The sequence below is a fragment of the Bos indicus x Bos taurus genome, chromosome 11 (genome assembly GCF_003369695.1).
Source record: "Bos indicus x Bos taurus breed Angus x Brahman F1 hybrid chromosome 11, Bos_hybrid_MaternalHap_v2.0, whole genome shotgun sequence".
In the NCBI taxonomy this organism is placed as follows: domain Eukaryota; kingdom Metazoa; phylum Chordata; class Mammalia; order Artiodactyla; family Bovidae; genus Bos; species Bos indicus x Bos taurus.
The window spans coordinates 50,069,747-50,095,333 of record NC_040086.1 but is presented as its reverse complement, the minus strand read 5'-3'; the positions used below and the strand labels follow the sequence as shown (position 1 = coordinate 50,095,333).

The window sequence follows — 25,587 nt, the reverse complement described above, 5'->3', positions numbered from 1 at the left end:
ACAGAATACTTGCCCCCAAGAAGCTTATAGTTCAGGGGTCATTGTGAGCATGAACTGGCAGAGAAGCAGATAAAGTGGTATAAATGAAAGAGATAAACAATGGTTTTAGAGGCAAGAAGAAGAAACTCATGGGAGCAAACCTTGGTGCTTTCAGTGCATAACCCCTTGGGAGGATGTTGATCTTAGAAACAGAGTAATTTGAGATGTTTGAGATTAAATAGTACAAATGAATAGTAGCAATGCATTCTAGAGAGAAGGCATGTTATCTGTTATCCCAATAAACTTTCCCCTAGTCGATCCTGGATTATGGCGCCATCAGTTCAGTTCAGTTGCTCTGTTGTGTCTGACTCTTTGTGACCCCTTGAACTGCAGCATGCCAGGCTTCCCTGTCCATCACCAACCCATGGAGCTTACTCAAACTCATGTCCATTGAGTCGGTGATGCCATCCAACATTTTATCCTCTGTCGTCCCCTTCTCCTCCTGCCTTCAATCTTTCCCAGCATCAGGTCTTTTCCAATGAGTCAGTTCTTTGTATCAGGTGGCCAAAGTATTGGAGCTTCAGCTTCAGCATTAGTCTTTCCAATGAATATTCAGGACTGATTTCCTTTAGAATTGACTGGTTTGATCTCCTTGCAGCCCAAGGGACTCTCAAGAGTCTTCTCCAACACCACAGTTCAAAAACATCAAGCATCAATTCTTTGGCGTTCAGCTTTCTTTATGGTCCAACTCTCACAGCCAGTATGAAAAGGCAAAAAGATGAAATCTTTTAGGTGCCATACCAGGTACCTAAAAATACAGCAAAACATGTTTATCTGGTTTCATCAAGCTTCCTACCTCCATATCTCTATATATCCCCAGGAAACCAACTAAGCAGTTTCTAGGGCTGGTGCTCTTTGTAATAGTTTTCATTTTCTCTAAAAGTTCAGTTTTAATTGCATATGCCTTTTCATTACTTTCCTCCCTTGTTCTTAGTTCCTTTTTTTCTCAATACTATCGCATTTTGAAAGTAACATTTATCTTTCTAATTATAAAAGTAATATACGCTAAGTGCAGAAAATTTGAAAAACACAGAAATACACAAAGAAAAGCATTCTCTACTATACCAAGACATCTATTTCCAAGGGTGAAAAGACAATCATACTTTACTTACGGCTTTATCAGCTGCTTTTTCTACTTTGCAATATATTATGAAAAATCTCCCAAGTCAATTTGTATTTTTTTCTATATAACATTCTCACATAGAAATGTATTATACAATCTTGTAAATAGTTTTCTATTGTTGATCACTTTTCCACTACTCTAAAAATGCTGCAAAGAACATCTTTGTTTATACATTTTCCATACATCTCTGATTTTTTTCCCCTTAGAAGAAATGTCTAGATCTGGAACTGTTGGGTCAAAAATATGTTCACTCACTAAGACTTTTGGAATTGATTCATAAATTCCCAGAAATTTTTGTGTCCGTTTACAACCTTTCTAGCAATGTTCAAGAATGAACTTTTGCTCACGTGAAATCTAGATGTTAGTATTCATCTCAGTCTTTGTCTATCTGATGGATGTAAAGTAGAGTTCAGTTCAGTTGAGTTCACTACTTTAAAATGCTATGTTCTTTAACTACCACCCCTGTACAGGACAGGGGGATAGGTGTTGTGACGAGAAAAACCTGGGTGTCTATTCTGGTCTGCCACTTATGAAGCAGTGTGTCCTGAATGAAATGTTTTACCTTCTCCAGATCCTACTTTCTCATGGGAGTAATAATGATACCTACTAAGACCCACTACATATGGTTGGTATAGAATTTACATGAATACTCAACTCTGTCTGGCAATCAGTAAATACTCGATAAATGTTACTGAATAAAGTATCAAGAGAAAGAGAAAGAGGAGGATGTTGACTGGCATTTCCTTTAAAAATTTTCAAATTATGATCTTGGCCCATTTTTCTATTTAAGTATATTTCTGTTTACTGTCAGTGATCATGTTATTAGTATATATTCCTTTTGACTATTTCAATTTATTTCTATTTAAATATAATCAACCTTCCATCTGCTATATCCGTTACTGATACATTTTTCCAGTTTGTCATTTGCCTTTCCACTTTGTTGATAGTTTTTTTACAAGAAGAAAAGTTTTACATAATTGCTTAATCTTTCCATATTTGCCTTTATATTTTAATTTCTTTGAAAGACATGCCAACGTTATAAAATCAGCTAATTGTATGAGTTTATGGGCCTTCTGTAATACAGAGAGTTTTTTATTTTAGACTTTGATACTTAATATCTTTATGGCCTCCTTGGTGGCTCAGCAGCGAAGAATCCAACTGCCAATCCGGGAGACTTGGGTTTGATCCCTGAGTCAGGAAGATCCCCTGGAGAAGGGAATGGCAACCCACTCCAGTATTCTTGCCTGGAGAATTCCATGGACAGAGGAGCCTGGCAGGCTACAGTCATTGGGGTCGCAAAGAGTCAGGCACAATTTAATGACTAACCAACAACAACTTATATCTTTATAACAATGCACATGTGCTCATTGCAGGGGGCCCCTGTGTTGGAGAAGCAGGAAGAAGATGAGTCTCTCGTTCCGATGTTTCTCACAGAACTGATTTTGACAGTCCAGTCACTGCTCTTTGAGCCTTCTTTGGAAGATTTTCTGGTATGTGTCTCCTCCCTTAACATCTGTGTATAAATAACGTCTTGGAAAATGAAGCAGTTGTTCTACTGTTAAATGATTAGCAGGTTCACTACTGTCACTTCTCCAAAGGGATCGTAAGAAAAAGAGCATTGGTTCTGTGCACAGCGTGGCTTCTACATAAAAGGTATCTGAAAGTTTAGCACGTTTTCTTTCATTTGAGACAGATTAGGGGCTTGATGGGGTATACTATCAGAAGAATATAGTCTGTATATGAATTTAGAGGACTTCCCTGGTGGCTCAGATGTTAAAGCGTCTGCCTACAATACGGAAGACCTGGGTTAGACCCCTGGGTCGGGCAGATCCACTTCCAGTTTCTCTCAAGTTGTTGTGAAAATTCATCTCTAAGTAGCTATCGGACTGAAGTCCCTGGTTTCCTGAGGGAAGTCAGCTGAGATCCATCCAGTTACATATGTCTGTCTGCTTCTTCAAGACCAGCTGGAGAATGTCCTTTGAGAAGGGTCCAATCTCTCTTTTAAGAACTTTCACTTGATTCAATCAGGTCTACCATGGATCATCACATCCTTTCTTTTTAAAATATGTCTATTTATTTGTGTATGGATTTTTGATTGCGCTGGGTCTTCGTTACTGCATGCAGGCTTTCTCTAGTTGTGGTGGGCAGAGGCTACACTCGAATTATGGTATGTTTGCTTCCCGTTACCGTGGCTTCTCTTGTTGCAGAGCACAGGCTTTAGGGCTTCCGGGCTTCAATAGTTGCAGCACGCAGGTTCCGTGGTTGCAGCACATGGGCGTAGTTGCCTCATAACATGTAGAATCTTCTCAGACCCGGAATCCAACCAGTATCCCCTGCATTGGCAGGCAGATTCTTAACCACTGGACGATGAGGGAAGTCCCATCACATTCTTGATTAACTCACAGGCAATTATGTCTGCAAAGTCCCTTTGTCTTTCCCTATGATGTAACCTCATCATGACTATGGCATCCATCATGTTCACAGATACTGCCCATACCCAAGAGAAGGAGATTATACAGGGCATGTAAACCAGGGAGGGTGGATTCTGGAAGACATTTTAGAGTTCTGCTTTCCTCCTTCAGGTACAAGCACAGATTAATAGACCAATCAGAGACTATATTTTCTGTCTTTAGCTGGTGTACTGTGGTGCAAAAGCACTAGTAATCAGGATCTCTAGATTCTAGTCTTGGCTTTTCAATTAGTAGGCTCTTTGACCTTAGGGAAACCACTTACCTTTCTGAGGCTCAGTACATGCATCTGTGAAATAAGGAGGCAGGTGAGTTTTAAGGTTGCTTCCTCTTCCAACAATTTTTGATTCTGTAATTTATGAGATCATCAGGCTTGTTTAGGATATTTACAAGGATGAGAAGCCTGCTGAGGTCCCTATGGTTGGACTCTCTCTCAGGAGTTCCCAATAAGAGAGGCACTGCATTTTCATGCCCTTTCCAGGCCAGAATATTCATAGTCTTAACATGGAAGACAGAGTACAGGAGATAACACAAGAAAGCTCTCTCCAACTAGCAGCTGTCTATTCTCCTTAAGTGCCAAGGGATAGGCCTTGAAAACCTCAACACTTAATCTTTCCTGTTGAAGGACCCTACTCCCAACATGAGTGTTAGTCAGTCATTCGTATCCAGCTCTTTGCAACCCCATGGACTGGAGCCTGCCAGGCTCCTCTGTCCATAGAATTCTCCAGGCAAGAATACTGGAATGGATAGCCTTTCTTGGATCTTCCCAACCCAGGGACTGAACCTGGGTCTCCTGCATTACAGATGGATTCTTTACCACCTGAGCCACCAGGGAAGCCCAACAGGAGTATTTTTAATTCCTAGATAAGTTGTAGGCTAAGCATGTTCATATGTTCACACCACACATAAGATTTTGCTTCATGTAGCCCCAAATTAGCCAATGGCAGTATAAACAGGACTATCAATCATGAATTTTCTATTTTTTTCTCACTCTTACTTTGGTCATTACTCTTAGCATTTCAAACATGCATACACACATAGAGTTTCATCTAAAGGAAAAATCATATACTTAAGTCTTGACATCTGACAGTGTTCTTGCTTGGATTAACTATGGTCTCCTACTACTTGATCCAAATACTTGATCCAAAAGATTATGCTGTGAAAGTGCTGCACTCAACCTGCCATGAGATGTTACATATGCATTTTAAAATGGGATTTATACACCAGTTTTATCCTGCTCTCTCTTTTTTTTTATAAGCTTTGTAACATTATATTATAAACTTTTCCCATGTCATTCATTAATCAATCTTTGGAGACACCATTTTGAAAAGGTACCTAATTTTCATTTGTATAAATATACTATAACTTAACCATTCTATTTTTGAACACTAAAGTATTTCTCTAATTAGTTTTTACTATAAGTATTGCTTCAGTGAGTGCCGTTCCACATGAATTATTGTTTACATACCTAATTGTTTTCTAAAGATAGATATCTAGAATGGAAATTACTGCTCAAAGAATATGAACTTTTATTGCTTGCTTGCTAGTCTGCCATGTCTGACTCTGCAACCCCATGGACCATAGCCTGCCAGGTTCCTCTGTCCATGGAATTCTCCAGGCAAGAATACTGGAGTGAGTTGCCATGCCCTTCTCCAAGGGATCTTCCTGACCTAGGGATCAAACTTGTGTCTCTTATGTCTCCTGCATTGGCAGACAGGTTCTTTCCCACTAACACCACCTGGCAAGCCCTGCTTCTGCTGCTGATGCTAAGTCGCTTCAGTCATGTCTGACTCTGTGCAACCCCATAGACGGCAGCCCACCAGGCTCCCCCATCCCTGGGATTCTCCAGGCAAGAACACTGGAGTGGGTTGGCAAACCCTAGCCACCCTTTAAACATTCCCTGATATTCTTAGGCCTGTCTTGGCCTTCTTTCCCTTATGACTTTTCTGGGTTTTGTTCATATTTCAAATGAATATAATATATTCATCTTAATGTGTTGGAATTTTTTGCTTATCAGTTTCTCTCTCAATTAGAAAACATAGTTCCTAAATACAGGGGCTGCGTCTTCTGATTTGTCATATACTTAGAGTCAATGTAGTACTTGGTATGGTTGAATGAATTATTCTTATTTATTTTAGTATTTTAGAAAATTCATAAATTTTTATATATATACGCTTATATGTATTTACATTTTTGTTTGTGCTTTTCTCTCTAACAGGATGGTATTTCAGGTGCAATTAATCATTTCCAAAACACTGTGTTATCAGTTCCTAATCTCGTGCCTGATTCATATTTCGATGCTTTTACCAGCCCTTACATTAACAACAAAATGGAAGAAAAAACTTGTGGGTTTGGTCCAAGCTTATCAGCAGTATTTGATGATGATAAGAATTTTCACACAATTATCTTCCAAATAAAGGTATATTTTCTTTTACTAAAGCCATTTTTACAATACTTTAAATTTTTAATTAACTGAGCAACATATTTTCTTCCTGTCTTATCTTTAAATTGAATGCTACTTAATCTCTAGATGGTTAAGAGATTTTTTTAAAGTCCTAGTATATCAGAGCACTGATGATAGGAAAGAGACATAAAGGCACAAGCTATTCAAGATGGCATAACTTCTAGGGGAGAAAATAAGGTAGATACAGGGTGCTCAGGGCTGGTGCACTGGGATGACCCAGAGGGATGGGATGGGGAGGGAGGAGGGAGGGGAGTTCAGGATGGGGAACACATGTAAACCCGTGGTGGATTCATGTCAATGTATGGCAAAACCAATACAATATTGTAAAGTAATTAGCCTCCAAAAAATTAATTTTTTTTAAAAAAAGGAAGAAGAGGCATTATTTGAACATTGAGTGGTGCAGAAGAAATAAAGCAACTGATGAAAAGTTAAGGTCCTGCTAAACAAAAAAGAACCAAAAAATCAGAATATACCTGACTCCCCACAACCAGATGATAAAATAAAGTAATCTGTACATTGCTACACTTACAATATAAAATGCCTTTGAATTATAAATCTTATAGATTACTCCAAATCCATGAACTGAATTAATTAAAATATATTAAACACATGAGAAGTTACCATAGGGAAAAATCATAAAAATGAAGATTAAAAAAGCTAATGAATATTCCTTCTCTTCCCCCTCAAAGCCATGAAACAAAGGCTGTACTGTAAACTCAAGTATATAACATCAAACACATATTCAAGCCTGAATATGTGTGAAATAACATATCAAAAATTCAGAATTTAAAATATAAATGGTATTGTTTTAAGACAAAATTATCTCAGAAATGTAGACTAAATTTCATAGTGTCCAAAGGAGAATAAACTGAAACTAAAGTTTAAAAGACAGGAAAACACCCAAGAGAATGCAAATAAGCTAGTGTTTCTGCATGTCTTCAGTTGCTCAGTTTTGTACAACGCTTTGCGACCCTATGGACTGTAGCCCACCAGGCTCCTCTGTCTATGGAATGTTCCAGGCAAGAATACTGGAGTGGGTTGCCATTTACTACTCCAGGGGATCTTCCTGACCCAAGGATAGAACCCACATCTCTTGTGTCTTCTTCATTGGCAGGCAGATTCTTTACCACTGTACAAGATATAAGAAAAAAAATGGTTAGGAAGAAAATAATCAAAATGGAAAACAGGCAAAGAAGAAATAATATACATATAATTAAAGTCTCTGAAGAAGAAAAACAAAACAAGGGGTAGAACAAGCATATAACTATAGTCCAAGAAAAGAAACTGTGAATCTATATGCAGAGTACCTTGGAAAATTGACCTAGACCAATTAACTCTGAGATACGTACTCTTGAAACTACTATCTTTCAAAGAAAAAAAAAAAATTTCCTCCAGTTCTCAAAGCAAAATAATAACATAACATATGGAACTAGCATCAGGCTTCTCAAAATGACATATAAAGAAAGGTGATGATGGAACAGCACTTTTTAATGAAACTCAAGGGGAAAAAGTGTGATCAAGAATTTTTATCTAGATAAGCCAGTCCTTCAAGTAGCAAGGCCATAGAAAAAGTAGTTTTAGAAAGACAATGTGACCTAGAGAACTTGATGCTGATCTGGAGTTTTTGTGGAACGAAGATGAGTTTCATCCAACCAAGAGATATCTGGTAAAAAGACTGATCTTTCTATTTGTAGATCCACATGTAAGGAGCTTGGAAGTTGCCACTCCATCCTAACAAGTAAAAAGCTGAACACATTGATTGAACAGACTGTTAATGGGTCTGGAAGAGAGGCGAAGGCATAGGGAAAACCACAGCCCTCAAGATTAGAGAGACAGAGTAATATATACCAGAAGGCATGGTTCTGAGAGCAGAGACTCATGGGCAGAAACCTCAGTAAGAACCAGTGCCAGGACGGGAAAACCAGAACTGTAATTGGTACTTTGCTGGAAGCTCAGTGTGAACAACTCAGAGTAGAACACTCCGGGGACCCAGTTATAGGAGACTCCCACAGTATTATGAAATTTACCTGCAGGAGCTCAACCAGGTTCTCACAGTAAATATTAGAAAAAGATCTCCTCATGCTTCCAGCAGGGAGAGGGGAAAAGGAATCATTTGAAATATATCAGAGCACTCTGTTCTTAACAAGGCCTGCCCTTAGAGGAAATTAGTTATCCAGAGTTTAATTTGCTAGTGTATTGTCAGGTCTTTACTGACCTGAGGGAAGGGAAATATACAACTCCAGCCTACTCTAGCCATCCTGTCTCACCTAAGGAGAGATGGGGGAAAAAAGCAAGAGACATTTATGATACTTACAGTGCAGAGGCACTGGCTCACTAAAAGACTGAGACCTAATCAAAGGATGAAGGTAAAATATATCCCCTTCCCTGACACATATCATCCTCTAACTAAGGACCTATTAACAGCCATTCCTTTTACCAAGTATATCATATCCAGTTATCAAAAAAAGTTACAAGGCATATTAAAAAGGGAAAATATTAGAAGACAGAGCAAGTATCAGACCCAGACATGGCAGGGGTATTGGACATATCAGACCGAGAATTTAAAGCAACTATGATTAAATAATCATACAACTATGATTAATAGTCACTGGAGAAGGAAATGGCAACCCATTCCAGTATTCTTGCCTGGAGAATCCCATGGACAGAGGAGCCTGGCAGGCCATGGTCCATGGGGTCACAAAGAGTCAGACACGACTAAAAAGACTGAGCATGCATGCATGATTAATAGAACAACTATGATTAATAGAATGGGAAAGACTAGAGATCTCTTAAAGAAAGTTAGAGATATCAAGGGAACATTTCATGCAAAGAAGGGCACAATAAAGGACAGACATGGAATGGACCTAACAGAAGCAGAAGATATTAAGAATAGGTGGCAACAATACACAGAAGAACTATACAAAAAAGATCTTCATGACCCAGATAACCACGATGGTATGATCACTCACCTAGAGCCAGACATGCTGGAATGGAAAGTGAAGTGGGCCTTAAGAAACATCACTACAAACAAAGCTAGTGGAGGCGACGGAATTCCAGTTGAGCTCTTTCAAATCCTAAAAGATGATGCTGTGAAAGTGCTGCACTCAATATGCCAGCAAATTTGGAAAACTCAGCAGTGGCCACAGGACTGGAAAAGGTCAGTTTTCATTCCAATCCTAAAGAAAGGCAATGCCAAAGTATGCTAAATGACTGCACAATTGCACTCATCTCACACGCTAGTAAAGTAATGCTCAAAATTCTCCAAGCCAGGCTTCAACATTATGTGAACCATGAACTTCCAGATGTTCAAGCTAGATTTAGAAAAGACAGAGGAACCAGAGGTCAAATGGCCAACATCTGCTGGATCATCAAAAAAGCAAGAGAGCTCCAAAAAAAAAACATCTATTTCTGCTTTATTGACTATGCCAAAGCCTTTGACTGTGTGGATCACAATAAACTGTGAAAAACTCTGAAAGAGATGGGAATACGAGACCACCTGACCTGCCTTCTGAGAAATCTGTATGCAGGTTAGGAAGCAACAGTTAGAACTGGACATGGAACAACAGACTGGTTCCAAATCAGAAAAGGAGTACATCAAGGCTATGTACTGTCCCCCTGCTTATTTAACTTCTATGCAGAGTGAAGTGAAGTGAAGTGAAGTCGCTCAGTCATGTCCGACTCTTTGCAACCCCATGGACTGTAGCCTATCAGGCTCCTCTGTCCATGGGATTTTCCAGGCAAGAGTGCTGGAGTGGATTGCCATTTCCTTCTCCAGGGGATCTTCCCGACCCAGGAATTGAACCTGGGTCTCCCACGTTGCAGGCAGACCCTTTACCATTTGAGCCACCAGGCAGAGTACATCATGAGAAATACGGTCTGGATGAAGCACAAGCTGGAATCAAGATTTCCAGGGAAAATATCAATAACCTCAAATATGCAGATGACACCACCCTTATGGAAGAAAGCAAAGAAGAACTAAAGAACCTCTTGATGAAAGTGAAAGAGGAGAGTGAAAATATTGGCTTAAAACTCAATATAGAGAAAACTAAGATCATGGCATCTGGTCCCATCACCTCATGGCAAACAGATGGGGAGACAATGGAAACAGTGAGAGACTTCATTTTGGGGGGCTCCAAAATCACTGCAGATGGTGACTGCAGCCATGAAATTAAAAGACACTTGCTCCTTGGAAGAAAAGCTATGACCAACCTAGACAGCATATTAAAAAGCAGAGACATTACTTTGCCAACAAAGGTCCATCCAGTCAAAGCTGTGGTTTTTCCAGCTAGAGGAGAAGGGGATGACAGAGGATGAGATAATTGGATGGCATCACTGACTGGATGGATGTGAGTTTGAGCAAGCTCCAGAAGTTGGTGATGGACAGGGAATCCTGACGTGCTGCAGTCCATGGGGTCACAAAGGGTTGGACATGACTGAGTGAACTGAACTGAACTGATGATTTAATATGCTGAGGGCTCTAACAGATAAGACACACAGCATGCAAGAACAAATGGGCAATGTAAGACAAAAAATTCAGAGAGACAAAATATGGAGTAGTGTTCAATATTGTAAAGGCAAATGTAACCACAGAAAACAAGACTTGTGGTCCCATGAGTCAGGGCTATAAATCTCTACGGACAAAATAGTACAGGAAATGCAAAAGGCAAAGAGATGCAATGAGACATATATGGTACATATACAGAATTACTGTGAACAGAAGTCTTTAACGTGGAGCTTTCATTAGAAGACAGATCAAGTAGGAAAAATGTAAATTAGGATATAGAATTCTTAACTAACATAATCAGTGATAAATAATAAGGAAATAACCATTGAAACAGAAAAAAAACAAGGGATTTTTATCCAAACAAAAATTGGCTTATCTAAATAAATATGAAAACCTTGCAGACATTTATCCAAATAAATTTGAAAACTTAGATTAAATGGATAGTATTTTTAGGGAAACATGGGTATCTAAATTAACAGCACTGGAAATAGAAAGCTTGCCAATATCCACAGAAACAGAGGAAGTTATTAAAGAAATACCTTGTAAAAAGCACCAGGCCCAAATGGGTTCACAGGGGAACTCACCAAAGATCATATATTCACAAAATACCATATATAAAGAGATTGACTCACCAAAGGCCATATACTCACAGTGTCACATAAATTGTTCCAGAATACTGAAAATGCCTGGTGGAAAAATCTCCATTTGTAATAGCAACAAAGCAGATAATATATTTAGGAATAAACCTAGTAAGAAATGCTAAAAAATCTATATAAGAATATCTTTTAAGTTTTCTTAAAGGCTTCTGGAAGACACAAACATGGATAAATGTTCTTAGATGGAATGACTCAACATAATAAAGGCTTCTGTTCTCCCTAGGTTAATTTATAAATGTAATACAAATGCCAATAAAATAATAATAATAATAAACTTATTGTAAAGCATGTTAGGTTTATCAGATCAGATCAGATCAGCCGCTCAGTCGTGTCCGACTCTTTGCGACCCCATGATTCGCAGCATGCCAGGCCTCCCTGTGCATCACCAACTCCCAGAGTTCACTGAGACTCACGTCCATTGAGTCAGTGCCTATAAGGAATAATAGACATCCATGGAAGCTAGGAAAACTCTAAAAAAGAAAAGCTATTTGGGGTACTATTCTAGCCAAGTATTAAATATAAACTCTATAATTAAAAGATTGTCATATTGGCACATGCATATTTATCAGGCCAGTGAAATGGAATAAAAAGCCCAGAAATACACCTAAGTAACATGAAAATTTATTATCTATGGAGTGATTTCCAGGATATACTGTTAGGTGGAAAAATCAAATTAGACAAGAATATCTATAGTGTGCTACTTTTTATGTCAGAAAATAGGGAGAAGGAAGAGATAAACCAGAAACTAAGGAAATTGGTTCCCTAGAGAAGACAGTGGGAATGGTGTAGACAGGATGGGTTTGGAGTAGAAAAGATGAGAAGAGTCACACGTAGTTCTGAGCATACCTTTTAGTATAGTCCAGTATAGTTCTTTAAAAATCGATGTGCTTCCCTAGTGGTAAAGAATACATCTGCCAATGCAGGAGACGTGGGTTCGATCCCTGGCTCAGGAAGATCCCCTAGACAAGGAATCGGCACCCTACTCCAGTATTCTTGCCTGGAAAGTCCCATGGATAGAGGAGCCATGCAGGCTACAATCAATGAGGTCAGGAAAGAGTGGGACCTAGCTTAGTGTCTAAACAACAACAGGAAAGCTATGAGAATGAGGAAAAAAAAATCTTAAAATAGATGCATTAAAAAACAAATGTACTATTCTATATTTCAAATGAATAACCACACTGTGAGGAAGGGGAAAACACTCAAACAAGTAACTTTTAAATACAGTGTTTTCTCATTATCAGAGAAATGCAAATCAAAACCACAATGAGGTACCATTTCACGCCAGTCAGAATGGCTGCTATCCAAAAGTCTACAAGCAATAAATGCTGGGGAGGGTGTGGAGAAAAGGGAACCCTCTTACACTGTTGGTGGGAATGCAAACTAGTATAGCCACTATGGAGAACAGTGTGGAGATTCCTTAAAAACTGAAAATAGAACTGCCATGCTGCTGCTGCTGCGCTGCTTCAGTCGTGTCTGACTCCGCGCGACCCCATAGACGGCAGCCCAGCAGGCTTCCCCATCCCTGGGATTCTCCAGGCAAGTACACTGGAGTGAGTTTCCATTTCCTTCTCCAATGCATGAAAGTGAAAAGTGAAAGTGAAGTCGCTCAGTCGTGTCCTACTCTAGCGACCCCATGAACTGCAGCCTACCAGGCTCCTCCATCCATGGGATTTTCTAGGCAAAAATACTGGAGTGGGGTGCCATTACGACCCAGCAATCCCACTGCTGGGCATACACACTGAGGAAACCAGAATTGAAAGAGACGTGTACCCCAGTGTTCATCACTGCACTGTTTATAATAGCCAGGACATGGAAGCAACCTAGATGTCCATCAGCAGATGAATGGATAAGAAAGCTGTGGTACATATACACAATGGAATATTACTCAGCCATTAAAAAGAATACATTTGAATCAGTTCTAATGAGGTGGATGAAACTGGAACCTATTATACGGAGTGAAGTAAGCCAGAAAGAAAAACACCGATACAGTGTACTAACGCATATATATGGAATTTAGAAAGAAGGTAACAATAATCCTGTATGCGAGACAGCAAAAGAGATACAGATGTATTGAACAGTCTTTTGGACTCTGTGGGAGAGGGCGAGGGTGGGAAGATATGGGAGAATGCCATTGAAACATGTAAAATATCATATGTGAAACAAATCGCCAGTCCAGGTTTGATGCAGGATACAGGATGCTCGGGGCTGGTGCACTGGGATGACCCAGAGGGATGGGATGGGGAGGGAAGTGGGAGCGGGGTTCAAGATGGGAAACACATGTATACTCATGGCGGATTCAAGTCAATATATGGCAAAACCAATACAATATTATAAAGTAAAATAAATAATTTTTTAAAAGTAAATTAATAAATTAAATCAAGGTCTTAAAAATAAATAAATACAGTGTTTTGCCTATATACCCTTAAGCTAAAGATCACTGTAATTATAACAAATATTAGATTCCAGTTAGTTTATTTTTCACAGTGGTATTAGTGCATTAGCAATTCTGAAATGACTTTCTGTGTATTCTGTAGTTTAGCAAACAACTAAATATATTGTGGATAATGAAATGAGGTTATCATCCTCAGAAAGGGAAGTACAAATATGGAAGAGAAAAGGCCAGAATGGTGTTATATTGAAAATGGAATTATGAACTCATAATTTTTAATTAATCAGTAGAAAGAGAACTATATATAGGGTTTTGTGTATGTATGTATATTTGTGGGGGGTGTGCGCGTGTGCGTGTTTCTTGTTCTGCTCACTGAGATGGTCTGGAAGCAGTGACATCCTAAAAGTGATGAGCACATTGAGTGTCCACACTTTGGTTTCTATGTATCATTCCAAAGCGAAAGATCCTTATCTCTGAAGAAATTGCTTATTCCTAGAACAAGGGAGAAGGCAATGGCACCCCACCCCAGTACTCTTGCCTGGAAAATCCCATGGACGGAGGTGCCTGGTAGGCTGCAGTCCGTGGGGTCGCTAAGAGTCAGACACGACTGAGCGACTTCACTTTCGCTTTTCGCTTCCATGCATTGGAGAAGGAAATGGCAACCCACTCCAGTGTTCTTGCCTGGAGAATCCCAAGGACAGGGGAGCCTGGTGGGCTGCAGTCCATGGGGTCGAGAAGAGTCAGACATGACTGAGCGACTTATTTTTCACTTTCATGCATTGGAGAACGAAATGGCAACCCCACTCCAGTGTTCTTGCCTGGAGAATCCCAAGGATAGGGGAGCCTGGTGGGCTGCCATCTATGGAGTCGCACGGAGTTGGACACGACTGAAGCGACTTAGCAGCAGCAGCAGCAGAACAAGGGAAGTACAAGAATAGCCCAGAGCATACTGTTGAACCAAAATATGAGTGAAAGTGAAAGCGTTAATTGCTTAGTCATGTCTGACTCTTTGTGACACCATAGACTGTAGCCTGCCAGGCTCCTCTGTCAATGGAATTTTCCAAGCAAGAATACTGGAATGGGTTGCCATTTACTTTTCCAAGGGATCTTCCCGATCCAGGAATTGAACCAGGGTCTCCTTCACTGCAGGCAGATTCTTTACCATCTAGCCACCAGGAAAGCCCCTCCACCCCGACCCCTACACACGTAAATAAAATGTCTAAGAACTAATGGAGACATGCATAAAAGATTAAAAAGCCAACTTGAAGGGTCTCTCTAGAACAACCTGACCATTAAAATAAGTAATGGTTATAACAGTGTTTGAAAATGAGAATACATAAGCATATTTTATGAGTAAATGAATGAATCGATGGAGTGAGAATGGAAAGCTATTCCTTACAGTAAAATGCCAACTAATAAACGTAGAAGGAAAACCTAAAAAAAGACGACCACTTTATAGCACTTTATCACCACTTCTACAGCAACCATAGAAATAGGTGAGAATCTCCAATGATTACTGAAATGGATATGCAAAGGTATAGTGAGAAAAAGGACTTTTATCTCAAAACATTTCTGCATAAGATATTTATTGATTTAAAGAGAGAAAATAGTACATTTACAGTGACAGACTTCACAGATACCACTTTAGTATGTTAACATCGCTAGTAATGGGACATATCAACATTATGTGCCTTTAAACATGATACATGGAAAACATACATCATTTCTGTCATATTACTGCCAAAGTATAACTGAATGTAAGCATTAAGAAATGTTACACACACACACACACACACACACACACGATACTCTTCAAAAAGGTAAAGATCATGAAAGACAAAAATTGAGAAATTGGTCCAGATTAAAGGACACCAAAGATATATGACAAGATACAATATCTGATACTGGATAGGATAGTGGGCCGGGGCGGGGGGGGGGGGGGGAGTTTTTTATTTTGCTATGAAAGACATTATTGGGAGAGATGGCAAAACTTGTATGCTGCTGCTGCTGCTAAGTCGCTTCAGTCGTGTCCAACTCTGTGTGACCCCATAGACGGCAGCCCACCAGGCTCCCATCCCTGAGATTCTCTAGGCAAGAACACTGGAGTGGGTTGCCATTTCCTTCTCCAAAGCATGCAAGTGAAAAGTGAAACTGAAGTCGCTCAGTCATGTTTGACTCTTCTCGACCCCGTGGACTGTAGCCTACCAGGCTCCTCCGTCCGTGGGATTTCCCAGGCAAGAGTACTGGAGTAGGTTGCCATTGCCTTCTCCCAAAACTTGTATAAAGGCCTGTAATTAGATAATAGTATTAATATCAATGCTAATTTCCTGATTTAAGTCATTATATTAATATTATGGCAGTTTAAGAAAATATTTTTGTGTTTATTAAATAAACCCTGAAATATTTAGTGTTAGAAATATCTTGTGTCTGAAGCTTTCTTCCAAATGGTTCAGAGTAAAATAATGTATAGAGAGAAAGTCATAAAGCAAATGTGATATATTATTAAAATTTAAGGAATTCAGTGACCGTATATGGAATTCTTTGAACTATTCCAGCAACTATGCTGTGAGGTTTTAAAAATCATATTTGAACATGTTGGTGGAGCTTTCCATTTTGGGGTCACCCATTGTGTTTCTGTCTAACACTTGCATGATCATGTACCAGAGACACTATTAAATCTGCTCAAAGGAGATATACTTTGACATGGTATCTTCCCTTCAATTTTTAATGTAAAAAAATAAACAGCAGAAACATTCTGGAAGGTTATATACGAAGCTTATTGAAAGGAAATAAATGAACAAATATCTAAATATAGCCATCTAGGGTATGTACTATTGTTTGTAATTAAAATTTCTACCACTACCCACTAAGTATGTAAAGCAAGCGTCTGAGCCACCTACCCTAGCATTGGTGTGTTGGGAATGAGCAATTCCATTGATCATCTCTAGTTTTCCTTGGGGCAAATTGCAGTCATTTGCAAGAAGTCTTAGTAGGAAATATTAAGAGAAGGCAGTGGAGTGTAGCCAGGGACTAACAGGCTAAGATCAACAAGAAACAAGTCCTGACTGCCATTTGAAGGCATTATGATGCCATTGAACTATGATAATGTGTACTGACATGGTATTATAGGAAACGTCTTGTAGGAAAGTGGAGGTTTGCGCCAAGTTTAAGCAAAGTGACGGAAAGTATTTATTAGGGCAAATTCTGAAGACAGTTTGAAATAGGAGACTTGCCAGCATAGAGAATTTAATAATGAGATTAGGCAAGTAATTTTGCATATATGCTAAATGGTTTTGCCTTCACTCAAAAACACTTAAACCAAGATATAAACTTTGCAATTTGGAAAATAAGTAGACATTGTCTCTTGCCATATACCTACTAGTGATGTATAAGTTCACCATGAAGCTAAAAAATTACAAGTTTACTTCTTTTTAATCATAAGGAACAATTCTTTGAAAGTCACATTTAAAGATGTATTTTTTTTTTAAGTTTCATAAGAGAATTTATTAACTGCCCTTTGTCATCAAGGATGGTACCTTTTCTCTCACTTATATATCCCCAGGTCACAGCATAGTGTGCATCTTCATTTTTTAGTTGTATAGAATTAAATTCTGCTCAGGAAAAATATAGTTTTGTTTGTTTTTATTTTATATAATGTTTAGGAAGCCATACAGGCAGCATTTGAATCTGCCCAATTCTATGCAGCTACATTTGAAAAGTTTCAAATATTCTTCAAGGAAAATGAAAGTCTTGATTTACAAGATCTTAAACTTCAAGAACCTGGTAAGTTTTCATTTGTCCTTGCTAATTATATCTAAGAGTCATATCAAGCTTTATCATGGTCTGCTGCTGCTGCTGCTGCTGCTAAGTCGCTTCAGTCGTGTCCGACTGTGTGTGACCCCATAGATGGCAGCCCAGCAGGCTCCCCCGTCCCTGGGATTCTCCAGGCAAGAACACTGGAGTGGGTTGCCATTTCCTTCTCCAATGCATGAAAGTGAAAAGTGAAAGTGAAGTCGCTCAGTTGTGTCCTACTCTTCGCGACCCCATGGACTGCAGCCTACCAGGTTCCTTTGTCCATGGGATTTTTATCATGGTCTAGGTTTCTGTTTTGTGGTGTGTGGTGACAGAGATGGTAGCCCAAAAGAGTTGGCCTGACAAAACACAAGAGTTTATTCATTTCTAGATTATTTTCTGTAGAACCACATTTTTCTTTAGTTTTACTGTTATGTTTTATTTCAGAATATTATGGGAAGGAATTCTTCCCCAAGAGCTTATCTTTTAGTATGAAGCTGTGCCAGTGCCAAGGTCATATAGCCTCTATATGGAAAGGAGTTGAAAGGAATGTTTTCCCCTCAGATTCCTTAAAAAATGTTTACATAGGTAACATGTATCTCAGGAATTCATTCTGTCTCAGGAATTCAAGTAATTCTATTTGTACAGCCTTATTGCAACCAGGTAGGTATGGATCGACACCTTAGTCATGAGATTAGAACCATGGAGAAGTTATTTTATTAAACTTATTTTATTCAACCAAAGAAAATAAAATACAATGCCCAAGTGAAATTTCAGGCAAGAAAGTTTCCAAATGATTATGAAAATTAAGTATATAGCATTCATTATTACCATTTAAAAATGTGAAGCATATCATTCATATTCTCTTTTTTGTTTGTTTCATTAATTGATTTCATTTTTTTTCTCATGCACGAAAATGTTTACTCTGATACTTTGCCTAATGAATGAGCACTATTTTTTTCCTGTAAATTCTTGTGTTTTTCTTTCAATTCATTATTTTTATTACACTGAAGTATTATAAAGTAAACTATACATGCCAGTCCCTAAATGAAATACTTCAATATGCATCTTCAAAAAGCATGTCCCTACAGAACCAAAATATTTTCACACCTGAAAAAAAATCTCTAAAATCAACATTTAGTCCATATTCAGAATCTGCCAAATAAAGCAGTTTGCAGCTGGTTTGGCCCAGAATCTAATCCAAGAATAGACACTGTATTTACTTTTTATGTCTCTTAAGTTTTCAAAAGTTGAAACAGACCTTTTTTTCCAAAGCACTAACTTGCTCAAGAAACAAAAGTTGGGTTCTACTTAAAAATTTTTTTTAAAAATGAGACAAGTTCATTTCTACCGTTCTTCACCAACACTGTCGCACTGAGACTTAGTGTGTGTTGAACTGAAGGGAACTGATCGGTACTATGGTGGCACCATGGTAACAGTAAGCTGTGGAGCCTGGCATTTCAGCATGAAATAGACTAATCCAAATAACCAGTTCTAACCATCTAGATCATCTACTCACAAGGCCTCTGAATCTCCTGTTATCATGTTCCTCATGTTGGATAACTTTACTCCTTCACCAGTTACCTAACTGGATAAGGCCACCAAGCTCCCAGATTGCCCTTCATCTAGTCCTGCCTTGGCTTGTCAATCCTGTCTCAATCTCCGAACCAGGGTATCATAGGTATTAGCCATTTGTTTTCTGGGAATCCTGAGTAGATTGGCCTGGACTCCTAAAAGTTGTTTTCTTCCTCTTTTAGGAACTTTCTGGTACTTTCTAAACCTCTGAACCCAGTTATTTCCCACCAGAATGTAGCTTTGCCCCTTGGATACCATGCCTTGCCTGTTATACCATATTCCCTCAAATTACTATAACACTGCCTATGACATATTGTGCTCAGATGCTCAGTCATGTCCAGCTCTTTGTGATTCCATGGACTGTAGCCCTCCAAGTTCTGTCCATGAGATTTCCCAGGCAAGAATTCTAGAGCGGATTGCTGTTTCTTCTTCCAGAGGGATCTTCCCCACCCAGGGACTGAACCCGCATCTATTATGTCTCCTGCATCGGCAGGGGAATTCTTTACCACAAATGCCACCTGGGAAGCCCTAAGATATATTATAGTTTATTATACTTAATAATGGAGAAGGCAATGGCACCCCACTCCAGTACTCTTGCCTGGAAAATCCCATGGATGGAGGAGCCTGGTAGGCTGCAGTCCATGGGGTCGCTAAGAGTCGGACATGACTGAGCGACTTCACTTTCACTTTTCATTTTCATGCACTGGAGAAGGAAATGGCAACGCACTCCAGTGTTCTTGCCTGGAAAACCCCAGGGATGGGGGAGCCTGGTGGGCTGCCGTCTATGGGGTCACACAGAGTCGGACACGACTGAAGTGACTTAGCATAGCATACTTAATAAACGTCTGTTTAACCAAACTTTTAGCCAGACTGCCCTTTGTTTAGCTCTAGAAGATGATCAGAAGACAGACTCTGGCTTTCTGAAATAATCAGCCATATCTCACCACTAAATTTCTATAAAAGTCAGTGTCTACTAATATTTTCCATACTTGCTAAGCACTTATGATAGGTACAGTGCTGTCTCATCTAATCTATTTTATCTAATCCTCATAATTCTATATAGGCAAGTATTCTCATTTTACAAATAGGTAAGTGGAAATATAGAGATAAGGCAACGTCAAGATTACACAGTGAGTAAGTGGTTTAGAAATTGTTTCCCCTGACTTGAGAGTTTGTTATACAAACCATCCCTCCTCCATCTCAAGACAGAGCTCTTCTGTTGGCTTTACTCTTTTGTTTCCCTTTGAACATGGATAAAAGTCATTTAACTTAGAGTGATCTAAATTTATTTATGTATAAAATGAAAGTATTGGACTAAATTGGTGTTCCCCAAATTGGTATTCCTTGAACCACCATTCTGAAGGATATTACATGATACTATGAAAAAGACTCTGTGTTCAAATAAATTTGGAAAATACTAGACCAAGCAACATTATACAGCTTTCCTCACCAGGGGTTTTCTCAGATCATTTGATATCCTAATTTTTTCATTTCTCAAAAATAAACACATCAAAACCTTCTAAAATGAGTAGGACAGATAATTGTCATCCCTTTTTTTGTATCTTGAGGAAGGTGAAGTTCAGAAAGATTAAGTAGCTTAGCCAAAGCAACAGGTGGGTTAAAGACTTGGGCCTAGGTCTTCTAAGACTTTGTCTGATGTGTTCTTTATACTGTGTCAAACTGCCCCTTGTGTCCAGAACAGAAGGTGATGGAAATAAAAGCAGGGATCAACAACTTTTTCTCTTAGGGATGGTGGAAGACGGTTAGAGAAGATCAGGAAACAGTAGGAAAAACAGTCTGACTCAAGTGGAGGGACCAACTGGAAATAAAGTTAGCTGAATTTTTAAAGACAAGGAGTTGTTTTGTATTATATGTGTATTAGTAAAAGTTGTTTTTGACCAATAGTATGATTTCAAGATAATCAGACTTCCACTGGTGATTTCCCAATCCAAATAGATTGCTGCTGCTGCTGCTGCTAGGTCACTGCAGTGATGTCCGACTCTGCGCGACCCCATAGACGGCAGAGAAATTGGAGATAGGAAGATTATCAAAATGCAACTGCAGCATTGGCCGACAAAGTTGACAATGGCCTTAACTTTGATGTGGGGAGCAGAGTTGGCAGAGGTGTTGGGAAGAGGAATGGAAATAACTTTAGCTATGCCTGATCTCTTGAGTTTCAAACCTTCTCTGTTGTTAATATCCTTATATACTTGGTAAAGAATCTGCCTGCAATGCAGGAGACACAGGAGACGCAGGTTTAATCCCTGGGTCAGGAAGATCCCCTGGCAGAGGAAATGGCAACCCACTCCAGTATTTTTGCCTGGAAAATCCCATGGATAGAGGAGCCTGGTAGGTTATAGTCCATGGGGTCACAAAGAATCAAATACAACTAAGGATGCATATTCATACTTATTTTGAGGTATGATGTGGAAGAACCGTTAGATTAAGCCAACTTCAAACCAGTCTGATTCTAGAATCTACTCCATTATAGACTAGATTCTCTAATGCAATTACAAGTTATTTTCATGAGCTATTCTTAGCAACAGCCAGAAAATATATTTACATTATGAAATGTTTGTTTCTTCATTATAAGAATAAAATATAAGGCACCATGAATTAACATTTTAAAATTATACAAGGTTCTCTACCTATGGATAGTTCATTTTAAATACATATGTAAGTGTATTAATGCAATGATTTTTGATATATCTGTGTAATGGTCCTTTAAAATCTAATATGTATATTTTGCTGTATATGAATTATTCTATGTAGGTGTTAAGTTCTTTAGTGAACAACTGGAAAAATATCACAGACAGCACAAGGATGCAGTGGCTCTGAGACCCACCAGGAATGTAGGACTGCTGCTCATTGACACTAAGCAACTGAAAGAAAAACTAATTCCATCACCTTTGCGATGCTTGGAGGTAACTGTGAACTAGGAAAAATGTTAATTATGGTCTCTTAAACTATTTTACGATTTTTCTCCTGCAAATAGCATATCTTTATTTTCTAGTATTGCAGCTATTTAAAATTAACTTAAGTCTATTCAGCATCTTTAATTTGTAGGAAAAGTTCCATGTTTTTCTTTCTGTCTCAAGCATAGTCAATTTCAGGTGAGGGGAAAAAAAAGTCCTTAAACTAGCCTTCTACATCCACTCCTTTTTCCTTTGTTGGAGCATTTCAAGATTTCCTCCAGAGGAGACATTGCTGTAACAGCTCAGGGTCCTAGTAGGAATGCTGGTTGATTCTAGGATACTGAGGTATCCTAGATACTGAGGTTTCCTGATCTGAAACTGTCCCTAAAGATCTGATTGTATTTTAGTGAGTGGTAGAGCTGAGGAGATTTGATTGCTTCTACAATAACTTTCAGGTCGTCCTTTAGTCATGAAGTGAAGTGAAGTGAAGTCGCTCAGTTGTGTCCGACTCTTTGCGACCCCATGGACTATATCCTATCAGGCTTCTCCATCCATGGGATTTTCCAGGCAAGAATACTGGAGTGGGTTGCCATTTCCTTCTCCAGGGGATCTTCCCTACCCAGGGATTGAACCCAGGTCTCCCGCATTGTGGGCAGACGCTTTATCCTCTAAGCCACCAGGGAAGTCATATATATCATATATAAAGTCATATCCTTTAGTCATATATACAATCAAATACCACCACAAAGGGACTCCCCTGGTGGTTCAGTAGTTAAGACTTCACGTTCCAGTGCAAGGGACCCAGGTTCAATCCCTGGTCAGGGAGCTAAGATCGCACATGCCTCACAGCCAAAAAACCCCCAAAAAACGTAAAACAGAAACAATATTGTAACAGATTCAATAAAGACTCTAAAAAATACCTTAGAGACACAATGGTATAGAACAGATTGGCAAACTCTATCCCACAGGGTCATTCCAGCCTGCCACCTGTTTTGTACCATGACAGTTCGCTTATGTATTGCCTATGGTTGCTCTACGAGGGCAGAGCTGAGTGGTTGTGACAGAGACCGTATATCCTGAAAATCTAAAGTATTTACTATTTAGCCCTTACGGAAAACCTCTGCTGACCCCTGGTGCAGATAAAAGAAGACAGTGCTCTGTCTAAAAGGCTACAGGCCTGAGTGCTAATATCTTTTCTGTCACTAATTAGCTGTATAGTACTGGACTCCTTTCTAGAGCTTTGCTGCTTCATCTGTTGAAAAAGAAAACAATAGAGAATTGAAGCAAAGTCAATTTCAGCAAACATTTCTGAGCACTATGAGTACTACTGTATACTAAGCCAAAAACAAAAAACAAACAAACAAACAAACAAAAACCACCCTCAAACTGGCTTCAGCAATCAGAAAATGTATGGATCTAAACAGTCCAGAGGGTGGATGGGCATCAGGAAGTTGTGATCTAGTGACTCAGTGGTTACTAAAGACCTGATTTTTTCCATTCACTGTGTGCCAGCTTCCTTCTGATGTGCCAGCTTCATCCTAAAGCTCATGCACCCTCACTTTTCTGAAATGGTAGTCAAAGGCTCCATTGGATAATTATTTCCGTATTCATGTCCAGAGAGAGAGAGAGAGATCTCTCAGCCTTAAACAAAAGTCTTGGGTTTCTACTTAATTGGACCAGCTAATGTCAGAGGTTCACTCTAATCCAATCACACTAGCCAAAGAAAGCCATGCTCATTTTACCTTACGACCAATCAGACTCAATCTTTGTTTCTGAAGGAGAGATCACCTTCCTCCAAATCATTACTACCACCCAACACGAAAGATACTGGGGATGGTACCACAATGTTCACTATGCAGGACAAAGTAACAGAAAGGGTACTTACAAAATATCAGACCATTTAGGCAGATTTTTTTTTTAATTATTTATTTATTTGGCTGCATCTGTCTTAGTTGCAACATATGGGATCTTGGTTGAGTCATGTGGGATCTTGCCTGTGGCACATAAACTCTCTAGTTGTGGCATATGAGCTCTCTCATTTGTGGTGCACAGACTCCAGAGCGCACAGGCTTCAGTAGTTATGGCGCTCGAGCTTAGTAGGATCTTAGTACCCCAGCCAAGGATCAAATCCATTTTCCCAGCATTACAAGACAGATTTTTAACCACTGGACCACTAAAGAAGTCCCTAGGTAAACTTTTTAATAACTTGTACAATCTAATTTATTCTGGAAATAATCTTCAAAACTAATCCTATTGTTTCAGTGTGGGGGAAAAAAATCCTTTTCATATACTGTGCTTTCGTTACCTGCTGATTTAACAGACATTTAGTTAGACTTTATCTAAAATGTATAATAAAGTAGAAATACTCAAGTAGTTACGATTCACAGTTCCTTCTTCTTTCCTAGGTGCTGAATTATATGCTTCCTCGTCTAAGCAAGAAAAAAGTGGATGCCATCATCTCCGAGGCACAAGATGCAGAATACAAGCTTGAATTTGTCCCAACTACTACCATAGAATATGTTAACAGCTTAGTATTTCTTGACGAAATTCAGGAAAGGGTGAGTTGATTCTTGTGTAACTCACTATTCCAAATCTTGTGGGAAGGAAGGCAAATAAGAGAAACTGAGGGACTGAAGGTCAAGATACAGCTGTCAGAATATCAGAAACACTTTCAGGCAAAGGAAGTGGATGGCTTACCTTACAGTAGTAATGGCAGCTAGCATTGATCACTACTAGTCAGGCATGTACTACATTTTCTACATATGTTACATTTTTTATCCTTACAAAAGCTTAAGAAGTATTGTTGAGTCTTTCAGTCGTGTCTGACTCTTTGCGACCCCATGGACTGCAGCATGCCAGGCCTCCTTGTCCTTCACCACCTCCCAGAGTTTGCTCAAATTCATGTCCATTGAGTCAATGATGCTATCCAACCTCTCCTATGGCGTCCTCTGTTGTCCCCTTCTCCTTCTGCCTTCAATCTTTCCTAGCATCAGGGTCTTTTCTGATGAATTGACTCTTCACATCAGGTAACTAAATTTTAGATCTTCAGCTTCAGCATCAGTCCTTCCAATGAATATTCAGGATTGATTTCCTTTAGAATTGACTAGTTTGATCGCCTTGCAGTCCAAGGGACTCTCAAGAGTCTTCTCCAACACCACAGTTCAAAACATCAATTCTTCAGTCCTCAGCCTTCTTGATAGTCCAACTCTCACATTCATACATGACTACTGGAAAAACCATAGCTTTAACTATACAGACCCTTGTCAGCAAAGTAATGTCTCTGCTTTTTAATACTGTCTAGGTTTGTCATAACATTTCTTCTATATAGAAGAAAGGAGCAAGAGTCTTTTAATTTCATGGCTGCAGTCACCAGAAAGAAGTATAGATAATTTTTATTCTTATTCTGCAGATAAGCAAATGAGGACCAAAATAGGTCATTGTGTCCAAGATCACAGACCTGTATGCAGTACATCTGGAATTCAAATTTGGGTCTCTGACAACAAAGCCAGTGCTCTCAACCCCAGTTTATTGCATTTCTTATTTGTAATGAATGATAATACAGTAAGTCCCCTAAATTCAAATGAGTTCTGTTCTGAGATTGCGTTTGTAACTCCCATTTTTTCCTAAGTCCAACCAAGTGAGCCTAGGTACCCAACTAACAC

General features: G+C 39.1%; 1 protein-coding gene across 1 annotated transcript in view; it reads left to right on the top strand.

Annotated features, from left to right (window-relative positions):
• The window catches only part of DNAH6 (dynein axonemal heavy chain 6), a 283,738-nt gene that overhangs the window by 40,929 nt on the left and 217,222 nt on the right, over positions 1-25,587 (top strand). Inside the window, exons 10-14 of the mRNA XM_027555566.1 lie at positions 2,536-2,652; positions 5,849-6,049; positions 17,306-17,426; positions 21,783-21,934; positions 24,331-24,483. Of these exons, the coding sequence (XP_027411367.1) occupies positions 2,536-2,652; positions 5,849-6,049; positions 17,306-17,426; positions 21,783-21,934; positions 24,331-24,483 (744 nt within the window). The remainder of the gene's footprint in view (positions 1-2,535; positions 2,653-5,848; positions 6,050-17,305; positions 17,427-21,782; positions 21,935-24,330; positions 24,484-25,587) is intronic.